This window comes from Spermophilus citellus, assembly GCF_964194105.1.
Source record: "Spermophilus citellus genome assembly, chromosome: 6".
Lineage (NCBI taxonomy): Eukaryota > Metazoa > Chordata > Mammalia > Rodentia > Sciuridae > Spermophilus > Spermophilus citellus.
In genome coordinates, this window is record NC_138187.1 from 110,211,086 (window position 1) to 110,227,699 (window position 16,614).

At 36.5% G+C, this 16,614-nt stretch overlaps 1 protein-coding gene across 1 annotated transcript in view; it reads left to right on the plus strand.

Moving 5' to 3' along the window:
• Positions 1–285: 285 nt before the first annotated feature.
• Positions 286–16,614, plus strand: part of SCCPDH (saccharopine dehydrogenase (putative)) — a 43,051-nt gene continuing 26,722 nt past the window's right edge. The window contains exons 1-5 of the mRNA XM_081298841.1: positions 286–700; positions 2,626–2,738; positions 10,274–10,354; positions 12,269–12,398; positions 15,246–15,295. Of these exons, the coding sequence (XP_081154967.1) occupies positions 289–700; positions 2,626–2,738; positions 10,274–10,354; positions 12,269–12,398; positions 15,246–15,295 (786 nt within the window). The 5' untranslated portion in view covers positions 286–288. The remainder of the gene's footprint in view (positions 701–2,625; positions 2,739–10,273; positions 10,355–12,268; positions 12,399–15,245; positions 15,296–16,614) is intronic.

Below are 16,614 nucleotides of genomic sequence, written 5' to 3' on the forward strand. Positions count from 1 at the left end.
TGCTTCGCAGTCAGCCCTTGGCCAATGTGCTGTCAAAGCTTAAACGTTCTTGGCGTGGGCAATGCCCTCCATTCACCAGCGTTTCTCGAACTCTCTCTATGCAACAACCCCCTGGGGCAAGAGAATAACCGGCCGCCGCCCCCAGCCTCCGGGAAGATAAGAGGCAGCGTCTTGAGCGGTCAGAGCCCAGCTGCACAAACGACCCGACGCAGCCATGGACCACCGTCCACTCCCGTCAGCCCCAGAAGACCAGCCTTCGTCAGAGCCGCACCCGGAGGCAGTCGAACGATGGCGGGAAGTGGCTCCGCGGCTGTGGACCCGGCTCGAGGCGGAGTGGGCGTGTCCATGGGCGTGGCCCGCGCGCAGCAGGCCGGAGGAGCAACGCGCTGGCGACCGCGGCGGCGGCGGCCACGACCGCGGCGGTTGCTGCGCCCGGTACTAGAGTCGTGGCTTGAGGCGCAGGCGCGGTGGATTCAGCCCGCCCGGGCCTCGGCTCGCTGTGGACTCGTCATGGCGACCGAGCAAAGGCCTTTCCACCTGGTGGTTTTCGGCGCCTCCGGCTTCACGGGCCAGTTCGTGACCGAGGAGGTAGCCCGGGAGCAGGTGGCCCCGGATCGGAGCTCCCCTCTGCCGTGGGCGGTGGCGGGCCGCTCCCGGGAGAAGCTGCAGCGAGTGCTGGAGAAGGCTGCACTGAAGCTGGGTAAAGGGAACAGATGGGACCGGGCTGCGCGGACCCCGGGCATGGCCTCACCTCGAAGCTTCCCGAAGGCCGGCGGAGGGCTTAAAGTCGTCCGAACCGAGCTTTTCTGCAGGGATGCGCCCTGCATCTCCCCCCAACCTCTGCTGGAGAACTGGAGGGAGAGAGGAATGTTTCATATATTGTCCCGGCTTTCTGTCACCCCTAAGTTAAAGAACAATTTAAAAAAAATTTTCCCCCACCACTTCTGGATCTCTTCCATGGTTTGGTGAATCCCACTGTCAAAGAGTCAAGAACTTTAGTTGTTCCTTACTCTTGATACCTGGTCTATAGGTAGATAGGGCATTGATTTCTTTGAGATTGATTTTTCTCCTCATCTGCTTTGTGTCTTCTGGATGGGAAAGAAAATTAAGGATTTTACTGATATGATTGTTGTTTCTATTTTTTATTATTTTATTTTGGCTCTGTGCATGAGCTCCCTTTGTGTTACTAAGCTACATCCACAATCCCTTATTTTTATTTTTTGTGCTTTTGGTTGTTTAATGGTTTGGTGTGGTACTGGAGATTAAACCCAGGATCTATCTATCTATTTATTTATTGTTTGAGACAGGATCTCATTTAAGTTGCTGCTGTTTTAAAATTTATTTTTTTGCTTGTAAGAATTGTCCAGCAATCTTATTCTTCTCTAAAAATTTTGCATTTTGGGGTTTGAGGTGGTGGCTCAGTGGCAGAGCGCTTGCTTCGAGTGTGAGGCACTGGGTTTGATCCTCAGCACCACATAAAATGAATAAAAATAAAGGTATTGTGTTTACCTACAACTAAAAAAACATTTTTTTTGTACTTTTGATTTGGACATTTACTTATTCTTTCAGCCCATTCAATATATATTATTGAGTGATCTTTCCCATGCTAGGTCCTGTCCAGGTGCTGTGGAGACTTGGTGGAGAGACCAGACAGAAAGACAGTCAGACCCTGCCTTCCTATTTGGGGGAGACACCTAACTTAGGACTTGATAGCCTTGAAATTTGGCTATTAATTCTCTAGACTCACCTTATTCAGAGAAGTAGCACTTGTAGCATTCTGGATATACCACATTCTTTCTGTTTGATCATATAATTCCACACAGAACCTGCTTTTTAAGTAGGAATATAGAATATTTTGGTCATGGTTATATACAGAAGATAGAGAGTAGGTTAGATTCTCCTACAATTATTAGTTGTTGCCAGTGTCAACACACAGATCTTGAGCAAAGGGCTTTTGGGCTTTATTATTTCAAAATTCCAATAATTTCACTATTAAAATATATTCTTCCATTTCTTTTTCCTGCTGAACATTATGATGCAGGTACAGCCTAGCTTACCATTTAGAATGCCTAAATCAATTTATCCTGGGGAATTCACCTAGACCTGTCAAAATCTGCATTGCTTTTATTGGATCAGCTAATTCCAGTTATTTTATTTTTATGAATCTGGGTGATTTTATATAGATTGGATTTTTTAAAAAGTAGACTCAGAGTCCTCTTTTGTTCTCATAGTGTTGATCTTGACAGGCTTCTCCCACTCCCTGTAATTGATCATATGTAATTGTTTAGATAGGAAACTATAATATAAATTTATTGGTGGAGAAAGTCAAAACAGTCATATACTTAGCATCCAAATTTGATTGTAAAATTGCCATGTTACACAGAGTTTTCATTTATACATTGCTGTGTTAGATGCTGTGTTAGATCCTTAGTATTAACCCTGCTTTCCTAATAGCCTTTTCCCTTTTAAATTACCTGATTGAAAACAATTTTATCTTTAGTTTGAGAAGGAGATTTAGCTTTCATCATATTAGTATATTTAGCAAATTTGCTATTAATATAAAAAATCTAAAATTATACTAGGAAGTGCTTTAAATGATTTTTTAAAATTTTTTTTTTATTTTAGGAAGACCGACACTGCCATCTGAAGTTGGAGTAATAATTTGTGATATCACTAACCCAGCCTCACTGGATGAAATGGCTAAACAGGCAACAGTTGTCCTCAATTGCGTAGGACCTGTAAGTAATCAACCCTTCTTTGTTTTGGAACAAATAATCCATTCATTTCCAGCAAAAGCTGGTATTTTATATTCCAGAGGAACATAAGGTCAGAGGACAGAAGAACTTGTCAAGGTCTTAACAATCTATGGGGAGTGTTCATGTGAGGAGCAGATGGACCTAACTTGAACACTGTGAGAGAGGGAGTGACAGGCTTTCAATGGCATATACTCAGGGAGTATATATCGCTTTGTTATTGGTTACAGCTGTGTTGGCCAGACCCCCCCCCACTTTTTATAATATGTATATATTTTTAGTTGTAGTTGGAAACAATACCTTTATTTTATTTATTTATTTTATGTGGTGCTGAGGATCGAACCCAGAACTTTGCATGTGCTAGGTAAGCGCTCTACCACTAAGCCACAACCCCAACCCCTCCCTACTTTTTTTTTTTTTTTTTTACTATATACCCCTTCAGTAAATGTGAGTTTGTATCCTCAACTTTATTTACATATTATTATATTCTTTTATTATAGAAATATATAAGTTAAAAACATACAAAAGAAACTGGACGTAGTGATGCATGCCTATAATCCCAGTGGTGCAGGGGGCTAAGATGGGAGGATTGTGAGTTCAAAGCCAGCTTCAGTAAAAGCGAGGCACTAAGATCTTGTTCTAAATAAAATACAAAATAGGGCTGGGGATGTGTTTCAGGCATCAAGTGCATCTGAGTTTATTTATTTCTTTTTTTAATTGATTTTTTAAATAAATGATACCAGAATGCATTATAATTCATACTACACATAGAGAACAATTTTCATATCTCTGGTTGTATATAAAGTATATTCACACCAATTCGTGTCTTCATACATGTACTTTGGATAATGATGTCCGTCACATTCCACCATCATTGCTAACCCCCCCTGCCCACACCCTTTCCCTCCCACCTCTCCTATTCTCCCCCTCCCTACCCACTATGCATCAGTCTCCTTATATCAGAGAAAACATTTGGCATTTGATTTTTTGGGATTGGCTAACATCACTTAGCATTATCTTCTCCAGCTCCATCCATTTACCTGCAAATGCCATGATTTTATTCTCTTTTATTGCTGAGTAACATTCCCTTGTGTATATATGCCACATTTTTTTTTTATCCATTCATCTACTGAAGGGCATCTAGGTTGATTCTACAGTTTAGCTATTGTGAATTGTGCTGTAAACATTGATGTGGCTGTGTTCCTTTAGTATGCTGTTTTTTAAGTCCTTTAGGTATAGACTGAGATGGATAGCTGGGTCAAATGGTGGTTCTATTCCCAGTTTTCCAAGAAATCTCCATACTGCTTTCCATATTGGCTGCATCAATTTGCAGTCTCACCAGCAATGTATGAGTGTACCTTTTTCCCCACATCTTCGCCAACACTTACTGTTGTTTGTTTTCATAATAGCTTCCATTCTGACAGGAGTGAGATGAAATCTTAGAGTAGTTTTGATTTGCATTTCTTTTAATTGCTAGAGATAATGAGCATTTTTTCCATAATATTTGTTGATTGATTGTATATCCTCTTCTGAGAAGTGTCTGTTCAGGTCTTTGGCCCATTTATTGATTGGATTATTTGGTTTTTTTGTTTGTTTGTTTTTTTGGTGTTTAGCTTTTGGAGTTCTTTATATACCCTAGAGATTAGTGTTGTATATGATGTGTGAGGGGTAAAAATTTGCTCGAAGATATAGGCTCTATTCACCTCACAGATTGTTTCTTTTGCTGAGAAGAAACTTTTTAGCTTGAATCCATACCATTTATTGATTCTTGATTTTTTAAAAAATATTTTTATTAGTTGTTGACGAACTTTTATTTTATTTATTTATATGTGGTGCTGAGAATTGAACCCAGTGCCTCACACATGCCAGGCAGGCGCTTTACCATTGAGCCACAACTCCAGCCCCTTGATTCTTTTTTTTTTTTTTTTAAGAGAGAGAGAGAGAGAGAAGAGAAAATTTTAATATTTATTTTTTAGTTTTCAGCGGACACAACATCTTGTTTGTATGTGGTGCTGAGGATCGAACCCAGGCCACACGCATGCCAGGCAAGTGTGCTACTGCTTGAGCCACATCCCCAGCCCAGCCCCTTGATTCTTGATTTTAATTTTTGTGCTATAGGAGTCTTATTAAGGAAGTTGGAGCCTAGTTTGACATGATGAAGATTAGGGCCTACTTTTTCTTCTATTAGGTGCAGTCTCTTGTTTAATTCCTGGGTCCTTGATCCACTTTGAGTTGAGTTTTGTGTGTGGTGAGAGATAGGGGTTTAATTTCATTTTGTTGCATATGGATTTCCAGTTTTCCCAGCATCATTGGTTGAAGAGGCTATCTTTTCCCCAATGTATGTTTTTGGCACCTTTGTCTAATATAAGATAATTTTAATTTTGTGGGTTAGTCTCTGTGTCCTCTATTCTATACCATTGGTCTACCAGTCTATTTTGGTGCCAATACCAGGCTGTTTTTGTTACTATTGCTCTGTAGTATAGTTTAAGATCTGGTATAGTGATGCCACCTGCTTCACTCTTCCTGCTAAGTTTGGTTCAACATACAGAAATCAATAAATGTAATTCATCATATCAATAGACTTTAAGATAAGAATCATATGATCGGCTCAATAGATGCAGAAAAAGCATTTGACAAAATACAGCATCACTTCATGTTCAAAACACTATAAAAACTAGGGATAACAGGAACATCTCAACATTGTAAAAGCTACCTATGCTAAACTCCAGGCCAACATCATTCTAAATGGAGAAAAATTGAAAGTCTTCCCCCTAAAAACTGGACCAAGACAGGGATGCCCTCTTTCATCACTTCTGTTTAACTCTGTTTAACTTCTGTTTAACTAGCTCTTGAAACACTGGCCAGAGCAATTAGACAAAAAAAGAAATTAAAGGGATATATAGAGAAAAGAAAAACTTAAATTAGCACTATTTGTTGACAATATAATTCTATACCTAGAAGACCCAAAAAGTTCCACCAGAAAACTTCTAGAACTGGTAGTAAATGAATTCAGCAAAGTAGCAGGATATAAAATTCAACACCCATAAATCAAAGGCATTTCTGTATATCAGTGGCAAATTCTCTGAAAGGGAAATGAGGAAAACTGCCTCATTTACAATAGCCTCGAAAAAAATAAAATACTTGGGAATCAACGAAAGAGGTGAAAGACATCTACAATGAAAACTACGGAACCCTAAAAAAAGAAATCAAAAAAGACCTTAGAAGATCGAAAGATCTATCTTGTTCTTGGATAGGCAGAATTAATATTATCAAAATGACCATACTGCCAAAAGCACGATACAGATTTAATGCAATTCTGATTAAAATCCCAATGGCATTTCTTATAGAAATAGAAAAAGCAATCATGAAATTCATCTGGAAAAATAAGAGACCCAGAATAGCTAACGCCTCTGAGTTTAATACCTGGTACCAAAAAAAAAAAAAAAAAGAGAGAGAGAGAGAGAGAGAGAGACTAAAAAAAGGAGTCATTTATTTATTCAGAAATATTTATTGAATACTTAATGTATATAAAATGCACTATGTTAGGCAACTGGTATACAATGGTGAACAAAATCATTGGGGGAACTAAAATTTTTGTGGTGCAGACAGAAAAATAAATTATAATAGTGAACTGGGTATGATAATACATGCCTGTAAACTCAGCAACTCAGAAGGTTGAGGTGGAAGAATCCCAAATTTGAGCCAATCTGGCAACTTAGCAAGACCCTGTCTTAATATAAAAAATTAAAAGGGCTTGGGATTGTAATTCAGTGGTAAAATGCCTCTGGGTTCAATCCCTAGTACCAAAAAAAATTATAATAGTAGGTACTGTGGTAAATGTTTTGAGGAAAAATGAAGCAAGGAGATAAAGAAAATGGCCCATCAGTTTCTTTTAGGTGGATGATCAGGGAAGGTCTCCGAAAAATGACATTTGTGTAGAAATTGGAATGAAGTAAAAGGTTAAACTGTATTCAAGGAGAAGCATATTCTGGGGAGAGCAAATACAAAGGCCCTGAGATGAGTCTGTGTCTAGTAAGACTGAGGAATGTAAGAAAAGACATTGGCTGAGACCTCTGGAGCAAGGCAGAGAGGTGAAGGTAGATTGAAGTGTTAGGTCACGTAGAGTCTTATAGCCCAGGGTCAGGATTGGGAGTTTTCTCTAAGTATGACCAAGAGTCATTGAATGGTTGAAAGCAAGGATGTGATCTGATTTAATTTTGAAGTTCTTTGGCATCTGAGAGGAAAAATAAATAAGGGCCAATCAGTAGAATGGTCCAAGCACCAGGGTAGTAGTACAAGTGATAAGAAGTACTTGGGTTCACAGTATATTTTGAAAGGAGAACAGCTTGTGCTATTGTGCTAGATATGAAAGAGAGGCATCAAGAATGACATCTAGACTTCTGGCCTGTAACAAGGTAAATGATGATGACATTTATTGATTGATCTGAAGAAGCCATCACAATTGGCAAGCTATTTAAAAACTAAGCATTTAAACTATTACTACTTTTTTTTTGTACTGGAGATTGAATGCAGGGATGCTTTATCACTGAGCATCCCCAGCTCGTTTTTAAGACAGGGTTTTGCTAAGTTGCCGAGGCAAGCCTTGAACTTGTCATCCTCCCAAACTGCTGGGATTACAGGATGTGCTACCACACCTGACACTATTAATAATTTTTAAAATTGAAATAAAAAGGTTTTTTTGTATTGTTATTAAATAAATATGCGTTTGAAATATTCTTTATTTAGTTTTATTTTTAACTAGCTTAGATTATGTCCATTAAGTCCATTGTTATAATTACTCTGTAATATACTACCTTCAAGTAGCTCCCTTGATCTTCTTTCTTCACTTTTCTTGAAAAACCAACCTTGATTATTCTAATTCTCTAACTCTTAAGGTAAACGTAAGTAACCCAATGTGGCTGAATAAAAACACATCCCCATGTTGACTGGTCTTGTTTCAAATATATAGTTAGAAGCATTTTGTGGGACTCTGCACCCCAGCAATTCTACATTTTCATGGCTGTTCTCTTTCCTATTCTATCAAGCAGTAGGTTTACAACTTCTCTTTCCTCATGCTTGGAGCATGTCTTTTTTCCCCTCATTTTTATTTGATGACTGAATGTCTCTTTCTCTGTGTTTCATTCTTTCTCTCATTCTATTGTGAAAAAAGAAACTGACAGAACAGAATTTTGTCATCTTTATCCCACTAGATCTACCTACATACCTGTCTACCCATTTACCTGTATTATATCAAAACTGCTGCTATCCCTATTGGGCACAGTATTCCAAGACTTTATGTTTATAATTTTCTAGTCTTTATTGGATTACTTAGCAGATTTTTCACGTGTATTGGATTATTTCTTTCTGCATTTAAATATATAATTATAACTTTTATCTTGAAGAAAAAAAGTCCCATGATTCCATACCCTTCCAGCTACTCCATTTTGTCATGTACTGTTTAAAGCAAAACTCCTTGAAAGACTTTTCATTACTCACTACCTCCATTTTCTTGCTTCCTACTTTATTTTAAACTACTCTGTCAGGCTTTATCCTTCCTACTTGAGTGGGTAGAGAGTCCCATCCTGTCAAATCCGACCATCAGTTCCCAGTCTTCATCTTAAACCTCTTGGCATGAGCCAGTTGATCATTTCTTCCTTTCTTTACTTGGGTTTATGAGTTCTCACCTTCTTCTAGTTTTCCTCCTGTCCACCAGCTTTATCTGTCTTCTCTTTTGGACCTTTTTATCCTCCTCCCTCTAAATGCCTGAGGTCTTAGAGCTCAAATCTTAGAAACTCTTCTCTGCAGGTTGTGAGTAAACACACAGTAGGTTGCAATATGCTAAAAATGAATGAATGAATGAGGGTGCTGTTGTGGCCCCCTGTGTGTTGTAGAACTCTCCAGGCTTCTCATGATACCTGTTGCGTCCTATATTTGACACTTGACCACTTAACATATGCTATTCCCTCAGTCCATATATTAACTATTTTTAAAAAATATTTTTTTAGTTGTTGATATACTTTTATTTTATTTATTTTTATGTGGTGCTGAGACTTGATCCCAGTTGCCTCACACATGCCAGGCAAGCGTACTACCACTGAGCCACAACACCAGTCCCCATATATTAACTGTTAATAAAACTTTACTTTTTCTTTCTGTTTCTTATAAGAAAATAGCATGAATTAAAGTTCTTATATTTATCTCCATACTCCGTAGATCATTTTGTATACCTCCTGCAGAACTACTGGGTTAGAACATGGAACACTGGGAGCAGGATTATTGTAAGCTCATTGGCTTCACAGTAAGAAATGTCAGCTGAGATCAAGGATTGTTATTCTTTCTGCACTTGCTCCATACAAGCACAAGGCACTAAATAAAGCAAAATATAACAATATAATAAGATTGGGATAAGATCGTGGGAAGTCTCAGCCCCAGATTAACTGGTGGAGAAGTGGGCAAGGTATGACAAAATACGATGGAAAGAATGGATGGATTGTAGCAAATAGGAAAATACATACTCTTTCTGTAAGGAACTGCTGCTATTTTTAAAAAGCTCATTAATGCTTCACTGCAGCTTTCCAGTACTAGTAGAGAACTGACTAGCTGGAAGACTGTGGCTTACTAGTTGAGACTTAAGAAGTGATGAGTCCTTAAGATCAAGCCTGGAGGAGTTGGGAGTCAGGCAGGTGTTTAGCAGAGGGAAAATGTTGTAAGTAGCAGAAGTAAACACTAGGTTTGAAGTACCAGCATGTAGGGAATTACAAAGAGTTTAGGATTGCTGGAACATGGGAATTAAGGGGCTGTGGTGTTACATGATGAGCTCTTTACAAAATGTTGAGAAGTTTGGACTTAAACTATATAATATAGACACTAGAGAGCTAGTGAGATTTGTGTGTGTGTGTGTGTGTGTGTGCGCGCATGCGGCGGGGTGGGGTACTTAGGATTGAGCCCAGGGATTCTATGCCACTGAGATACATTCTTAGCCCTTTTTATTTTATTTCTTAATTTTGAGACAGGTCTTGCTAACTTGCTGAGGCTGGCCTGAAACTTGAGATCCTCCTGCCTCAGTTTCCTGAGTCTCTGGGATTATAAAGGCAAGCGCCACTTCCTACATAACCACCGTGTACTTCAATTACAAAGAATAGCTTCCCTTAGTTATAACTTTACATTTTCCTTTATTTGGGGTTTTCTTTTTCTGGCAAATCTTTATTCTTTAGGATTCAACTCAAGTAAATTACTTCCTCTCTAAAATATTCCATTTTAGAGAAATGGAATATTTTAGAGAAGTTAAAACTTCAGTTAGAGGTAAGCATACATTCCTGTATAATTCATCATGCCTGTATTTATTTATACCAACAGTGGTGGTATAATACAGTTGTCTTATTTTCTCAATTTATTTTAGGCTCTTTTATTCACATTTGATTTGGGGATAACCAAGATTGTACTTTCAAAATTAAATGGCCTTCGCTTCAGTGAAAGCTTGCCAAGTAAGAGTAACCTGTTGTTTTTCTTTATTTCCCCAGTATCGATTTTATGGAGAACCTGTAGTAAAAGCATGTGTTGAAAATGGAACTAGCTGTATTGACATCTGTGGAGAACCTGAGGTATGTAAAATAAAAAGAAAAAAGCAGAATTAAACACTTGTGATTTCCTGTTTAATGCAGTAGAGAACATTTAGTGCAATTTTGTGGTCATTGATTCCTTTCTAGTATTTAGAGACAGTATTCCATTGATGGCTTAAAGGAGAGCACTAATGGTAAGGTCTTAGCTTTAGTTTTCTTGAATTTTTTTCTTCTCCCTGACCACCTCAGTTATTTTATTTGTATATAGGATGTGCTGACTTTTTTTTTTAGTAGATAATGCTGTAAGATGAGTTAATTAAAATAGTGTTCTATATGTGATTCTCAGAATCTTACTTTTTAAACTTCTTCATTAGCAATCCCTTTTTAAAATCAAGTACCTTTACAATGTTATAGAAAAATAAATGTAAAATCCCCTCAACCTAAAAATTATAAATGGGGGGCTAGAACTGTAGGTTAGTGGTAGAACATATGATTACCATGCAAGAGGCCCTTGTTTCAATCCTGAGTACCAAATGAATAAATAAAGATTCACATTTATTAAATACTTGCCATACACCCAACCCTATGCTAAAAATGTTAGGTATATTTTTTAAAATTTACCTGTAAAGTAGTTATCATCTTCATCTCTCTTTTATAGATAAAGAAGTTAAAGCTTGAAAGGTTAAATAACTTGCTCAGAGTCACACAACTCTGATGAACTAGGACTTAAGATTTACTTAACTACAAGAAGCCAAGTGTTAACTGGCACTAAGTGCACTACCATCTTTAAAATGGTAACTTCACATGTTCTGTAGTCTCTACTGATTATTGTCATTAATATGCCAATACAATATATACTTAGAGATTATCAATTGGTAATATATATTAGAAAATACTAGGAAAGTATAAAATTGATTCAGAAAGAGGTAGGAAACATGAATTAAATAACTAAACAACAACAAACAACAAAAACAATTCCTGTGTTATTTAACATAACCCAGAGCATAGAAAATAGTGAAAAACTTCTGTTGTCTTATAAGCTACCATAAAAGTAGTATCAAAACTTAAAAGGGCTGGGGGGCACTCAGTCATAGAATGCTTGTCTAGCCATGTGTGAGATCTTGCTTTAAATTTAAACCCCAGCACTGCAAAACAAACAAACTAAAAAAACATAATAAAGGTTCAGAATATATAGAGAACTTTTACAAGTCAATAATGGGTTTACAAAGAACCCAGTTTAAAAATGGGCAGAGTGATGAGAAGAGATAGAAGAATTCTAAATGATTTATATAGCTACTATGCCCTCAGGACAAGTAAATAATTTTACAGTGGAGAAAGCTAGCAAACACCACTTTAGCTAGGTATTAGAGGTCAATGTCAACACTAATAAATCATGTGGATAAGATGTAGCCTTGATACATCATGAGAATGTGGTCTTCCTCCAAAACCCGTAACCCCTATTTAATTGTAAGAAAAGCAAGAGGTAAATTCCCTCAAAGCCATTCAGCAAAATATCTAACTAGTATTCATTGTTTGAGGCAATTTGTACTGTTAATCCTGACTTTATCATTGTTTCTTGTATTAATGTGTCGATATGTCACACTGCAACCCATTAATATGTCTAATAATTATGTCTATTAAAAATACAATTAAAAATTAATTAATGACATAAAAAAAAAGGGAAGGGTTGAGAAACTGTCATAACCAAGAGGAGCCCAAGGAGGCATGACAACTAAATGTAATGTGGCATCCAGGATGGGACCTTGGAATGGAAAAAAGATATTAGATAACAACTAAGAAAATCTGAATTAAGTATGAACTTTTAATGTGTTGCTATTGAGCCCCATATTGGTTAGCGTTTTTCAATATAATTTCTTTGTCTTTAAAGATAAATCATTTAATATTTATCTTAGTGTTTCTATAAACTGATTCAAATTCTTGTCCTGAATTTTTTAGTTTCTGGAACTAATGTATTTGAAGTATCATGAGAAAGCTGCTGAAAAAGGGGTTTATATCATTGGAAGCAGTGGCTTTGACTCCATTCCAGCAGATCTGGGAGTAATATATACCAGAAATCAAATGAACGGTAATTATTGATCAATAAGAGCTTCATGTTTATAATTATGATAAACTAAAATCTACTTCGGAAAAGCAAATAGCTATAAATGGGCAATATTAAAACACATGCTTTGTTTTTAATATAGCCACACTTTTAATAAAATACTTTGACACTATTATTGAGGCATGGTAGTAATTTAAGTGTTCAAAAATGAGGAATTGTCCAATGTCTCAATTTAGTTATTAGGTAACTAAAATGTAAAATGTCTGTTAAAATTTTTTTGGTAATTATTGTAAATTCAGTCTTGCCTGTGTATGAATTAATACAATTTACACATGCATTATAATTAAAAGATTTGGGGCTGGTGGTATAGAGTGGTAGAGTGCTTGACTAATGCAGTTAAGACTCTGGATTTAATTCCCAGCATTGAAAAACTTTTTGAAGTTTTAACCATCAAAGCTAAAACATTAAACATAGAGTTTGGTATCTTTTAAATCCTGTTATAAACTGTTGACAATTATTTAAGACGAGAGAAAATTGTCAATATTAGAGTAATGTCATGGGTATTTTAAAGGTGTCTGCTGGGACACACGAATAAACGGGTCAGGGTGTCATTCCAGGAGAAGTGGGTTGGCACAAAATAATGACACAAAGACAGAGAAACACCTTTTTCTTTGGGTTCTGCGATGGCCTCTCTGACCCAGCTCCCGCCAAGGAGGCAAGGTAGGCAAGAAAGAGAGGGAGCACCTCGAACCCAGGTTTTATTAATGGGGCAAGCTAATCCATGGAACATCCTATCCAAAAAAAGGGCAGAAGAGTAGAATTACAACAAACAGGTGGGTGTAATTCAACCCCATCCAGTGACACCCACTCCCAGAGCTGCAACTTTCTTATCCCAGTGGAGGTAAAGTCCAGTTGCATTGCAGGGTGCGATACCAGTCCAGTACCTCTTTACTCAGGATTTAAAAGTGTGTGTGCAGTCCCCAACAGGTGTCCATTTAGAAAATGACCTGAAACCAATAATTTTAGAGCTGTATAGACTGTTGTAGAACTTAAAATAGATGGAAAATGTTTCTGTTTATATTAAAAAGTTAACAAGAAACCAAAGCCAACAGAGATAGCACACACAAGAAAAGTTAAAAATCAATCTTGCTTGTGAAATTAGAAGCAAAAAGAAAATGCTACATAAAATTTTAATGAATACCCAGTGGGTTTTTATCAGGGATTGAACTCGGGGGCATTCAACCACTGAGCCATATCCTCAGCCCCATTTTTGTATTTTTATTTAGAGACAGGGTCTCACTGAGTTGCTTATCACCTCACTTTTGCTGAGGCTGCCTTTGAACTTGCAACCTTATTGCTTCAGCCTCCCAAACCACTGGGATTACAGGCATGTACCAACATGCCTGCACCTATGTGGTCATTTTAAAAGAATGATAAGGCAAGGTCAGGACATTAAGGAAGCTACAGCCATCGAATTAGAAGATCAGAGGAGAAAAGCCCATTTAGTGTATGATTTGGAATTTTGAAAATGCATGCCTTTTTTGATTTTGGATTTTTAGGAATTTAGGAATAGAATACTTTTTTTACATAATAAACATCAGAAAGAAATAGCAGTGTTGGGAATGTTGCTTAGCATGCATGAGTCTTTGGGTTCGATCCCCAGCACTGCAAAAAAAAAAAAAAAAAAAAAAAAAAAGGAAAAAAATAGAAATTTTCTTCATGATAATCTTATGTATTTGTTATTGAAGTCATTCCTAATTATATAATAGTTTTTATTATGAATAGATGTTTTTTTCTTGTTAAAGGAGAAATAGATTCTAAAATCTAGAAGTAAGCATTTTCACAAGTACCTTTGCTGATTTTTGATAGGGTGGTGCCCATTTTATTACACATGCCACAGGTGGTTTGTGTTCTTTCAGTGGCTAGGTTAGATCACAGAGCCAAATACCTCGATACTTTCTGTTAGCAACCCTCAGAAACATCTTCAGTGAGTTATACTTTTATGATCTCTTCTGGATTTTTGCCAGTGATCATGCTGAAATATTTATATGGCCATAGTTCTGTTCTGCTGTAACATCTTAAACATCTTTGTTGATAACGTATTTGTTACCTTGCTCAGTGTCCACTTTAAAAGGCCCCAATTAAAAAGTTTTCTCTTGGAATTAAAACCAGGAACTATTTCTTAAGGAATGGATATTTTTTATTTTGTCAAATTCTGGGAGTTAGCTATCCCATTTTGTTTTGTTTTGTTTTTACATTAAACTCAAGAAACTCAAATATTAAATACTTAAACACTATACTTATGTAATATCTTCATCATTAATACAATTGATTTCTTCCCTTTTTTGGCTTTGGTTTTTAGTTTTTATATTTATTGTATATATATTTTTTATTTTAACGACCTTGTATTAAATATTTTATAAGCCATCATAAAGAGTGTTTTATTAGTTTTTCTAAACATTTGTTATAAACCACTACTAATAAGCCCTTGAAAGCTATTATATTTGAATACAGAATAATTTCGATAGACCCGAGTTTGAGAACTGTGTAATGAGCCTTTCAGAATGAGTGAGTTAGGTTGTTGCGTATCAGGGAAGTTTCTTAGCATTGTCACTGTAAATACTAGAAAAGATTTTGTCAGTACTAGCAGTTAGCTTTATGGTAAATAACCCTTTCTGACAGTTTACCCTGTATTAACTGCTTCTTAATTATGTGTATAATAACATCACAAAACTGATATCTGTATAGATTTTCTGATTATATAAGCTATAGGCTTAGTTGGTCCTTAAGTGTGAATAGTTTATTACTTATCCTTGCAGAATAATTTAGATTTTGTTTGACTTTAGTTTCACCATTTTTCTATTATTTTAGGTACTTTGACTGCTGTGGAAAGTTTCCTTACTGTACATTCAGGACCTGAGGTTAGTTTTTCTGTTTTTCAAGTGTTTTTTAAAGTTAATAGAGAAACTTACTAAGTACTGGGCCATTTGGCCATTCTTGAGCCAATAAATCAGAAACATTTTGGAAATGAATGATGTATATCTCTTTAAAAAAAGATTTAGATTAATTAAATATTATATATACTTGTAATATTTACTCTGTGTCACTATGTTTAACTTTAAATAGTAAAGACTAAATTCTTTTGACTTAAAATATATATTTTATTTATTTATTTGGTACCAGGAATTGAACCCAGGGGCACTTAACCACTGAGCCACATCTCTAGCCCTTTCTATATTTTATTTAGAGACAGGGTCTCACTGAGTTGCTTAGCACCTCACTAAGTTGCTGAGGCTTCCTTAGCTTCCTGAGCTGCTGGAATCACAGGCATGCACCATTGTGCCTGGCTAAAATATGTTTATTTTTAAAACACCTGTACAATTTATTAGAATGAGTCCAACATTAAAGCATTTTTCATTTATTGCTGTTGATCAAGACAACTATTACCTTAGTGCAAGTTAGTTATTTTTATTAGATACTATTATAACCATAAAAGACATTTGAGGGACTGGGGCTGGGGCTCAGTGGTAAAGCATAAAGGGCTCGCCTAGCACATTTGATGTGCTGGGTTCAATCCTCAGCACCACAAAAAAATAAATAAAATAAAGACATTGTGTCCAACTACAACTAAAAAAAAAGTTAAAAAAAAAAGAAATTTGAGGTAAATCTAGTCCTACAAAATGTATAATCTATTTGGGAACAGAAGATAGTTACATTTCTGGGAAAGGATTATAGTTTATGACAGTATTTTTATTGCCAGTAGCACCTAACTCAATTCTAGGTTAGGCTTCATAAGTATTTGTTCTTTTTAAAATATATTTATTTAATAAATATTGTGTAGTAGTACAAATATATATAGAAAGGCAAGGTAAAAATGACATATAGATGAATAAGATGCAAGCCCTGCATAGGTTATAATTTAGTTTGGGAGGAGATAGAAAGTGTTATTGAAGTGATGTGGTGAAATTCAGTAGGTTTCTGAGAATATAAAGTTCGTCTGGTTAGGGGCCAGAGATCAAGAACTTTCTGGAGAAGCTGGGTTATGGGGGTTATGGACTGAATTTCAGGGGCTGGTGCTATGGAGATGTGAAGAAGAGGAAATGTATGTTGAGCATCCCTAATCTGAAAATTTGAAATCCAAAGTGCTTCAAAATCTGAAACTTTTTTTTTTCAACACAATGCCTTTATTTTTATGTGGTGCTGAGTATTGGAACCCCAGTCCCGCCCATGCTAGGTGAAC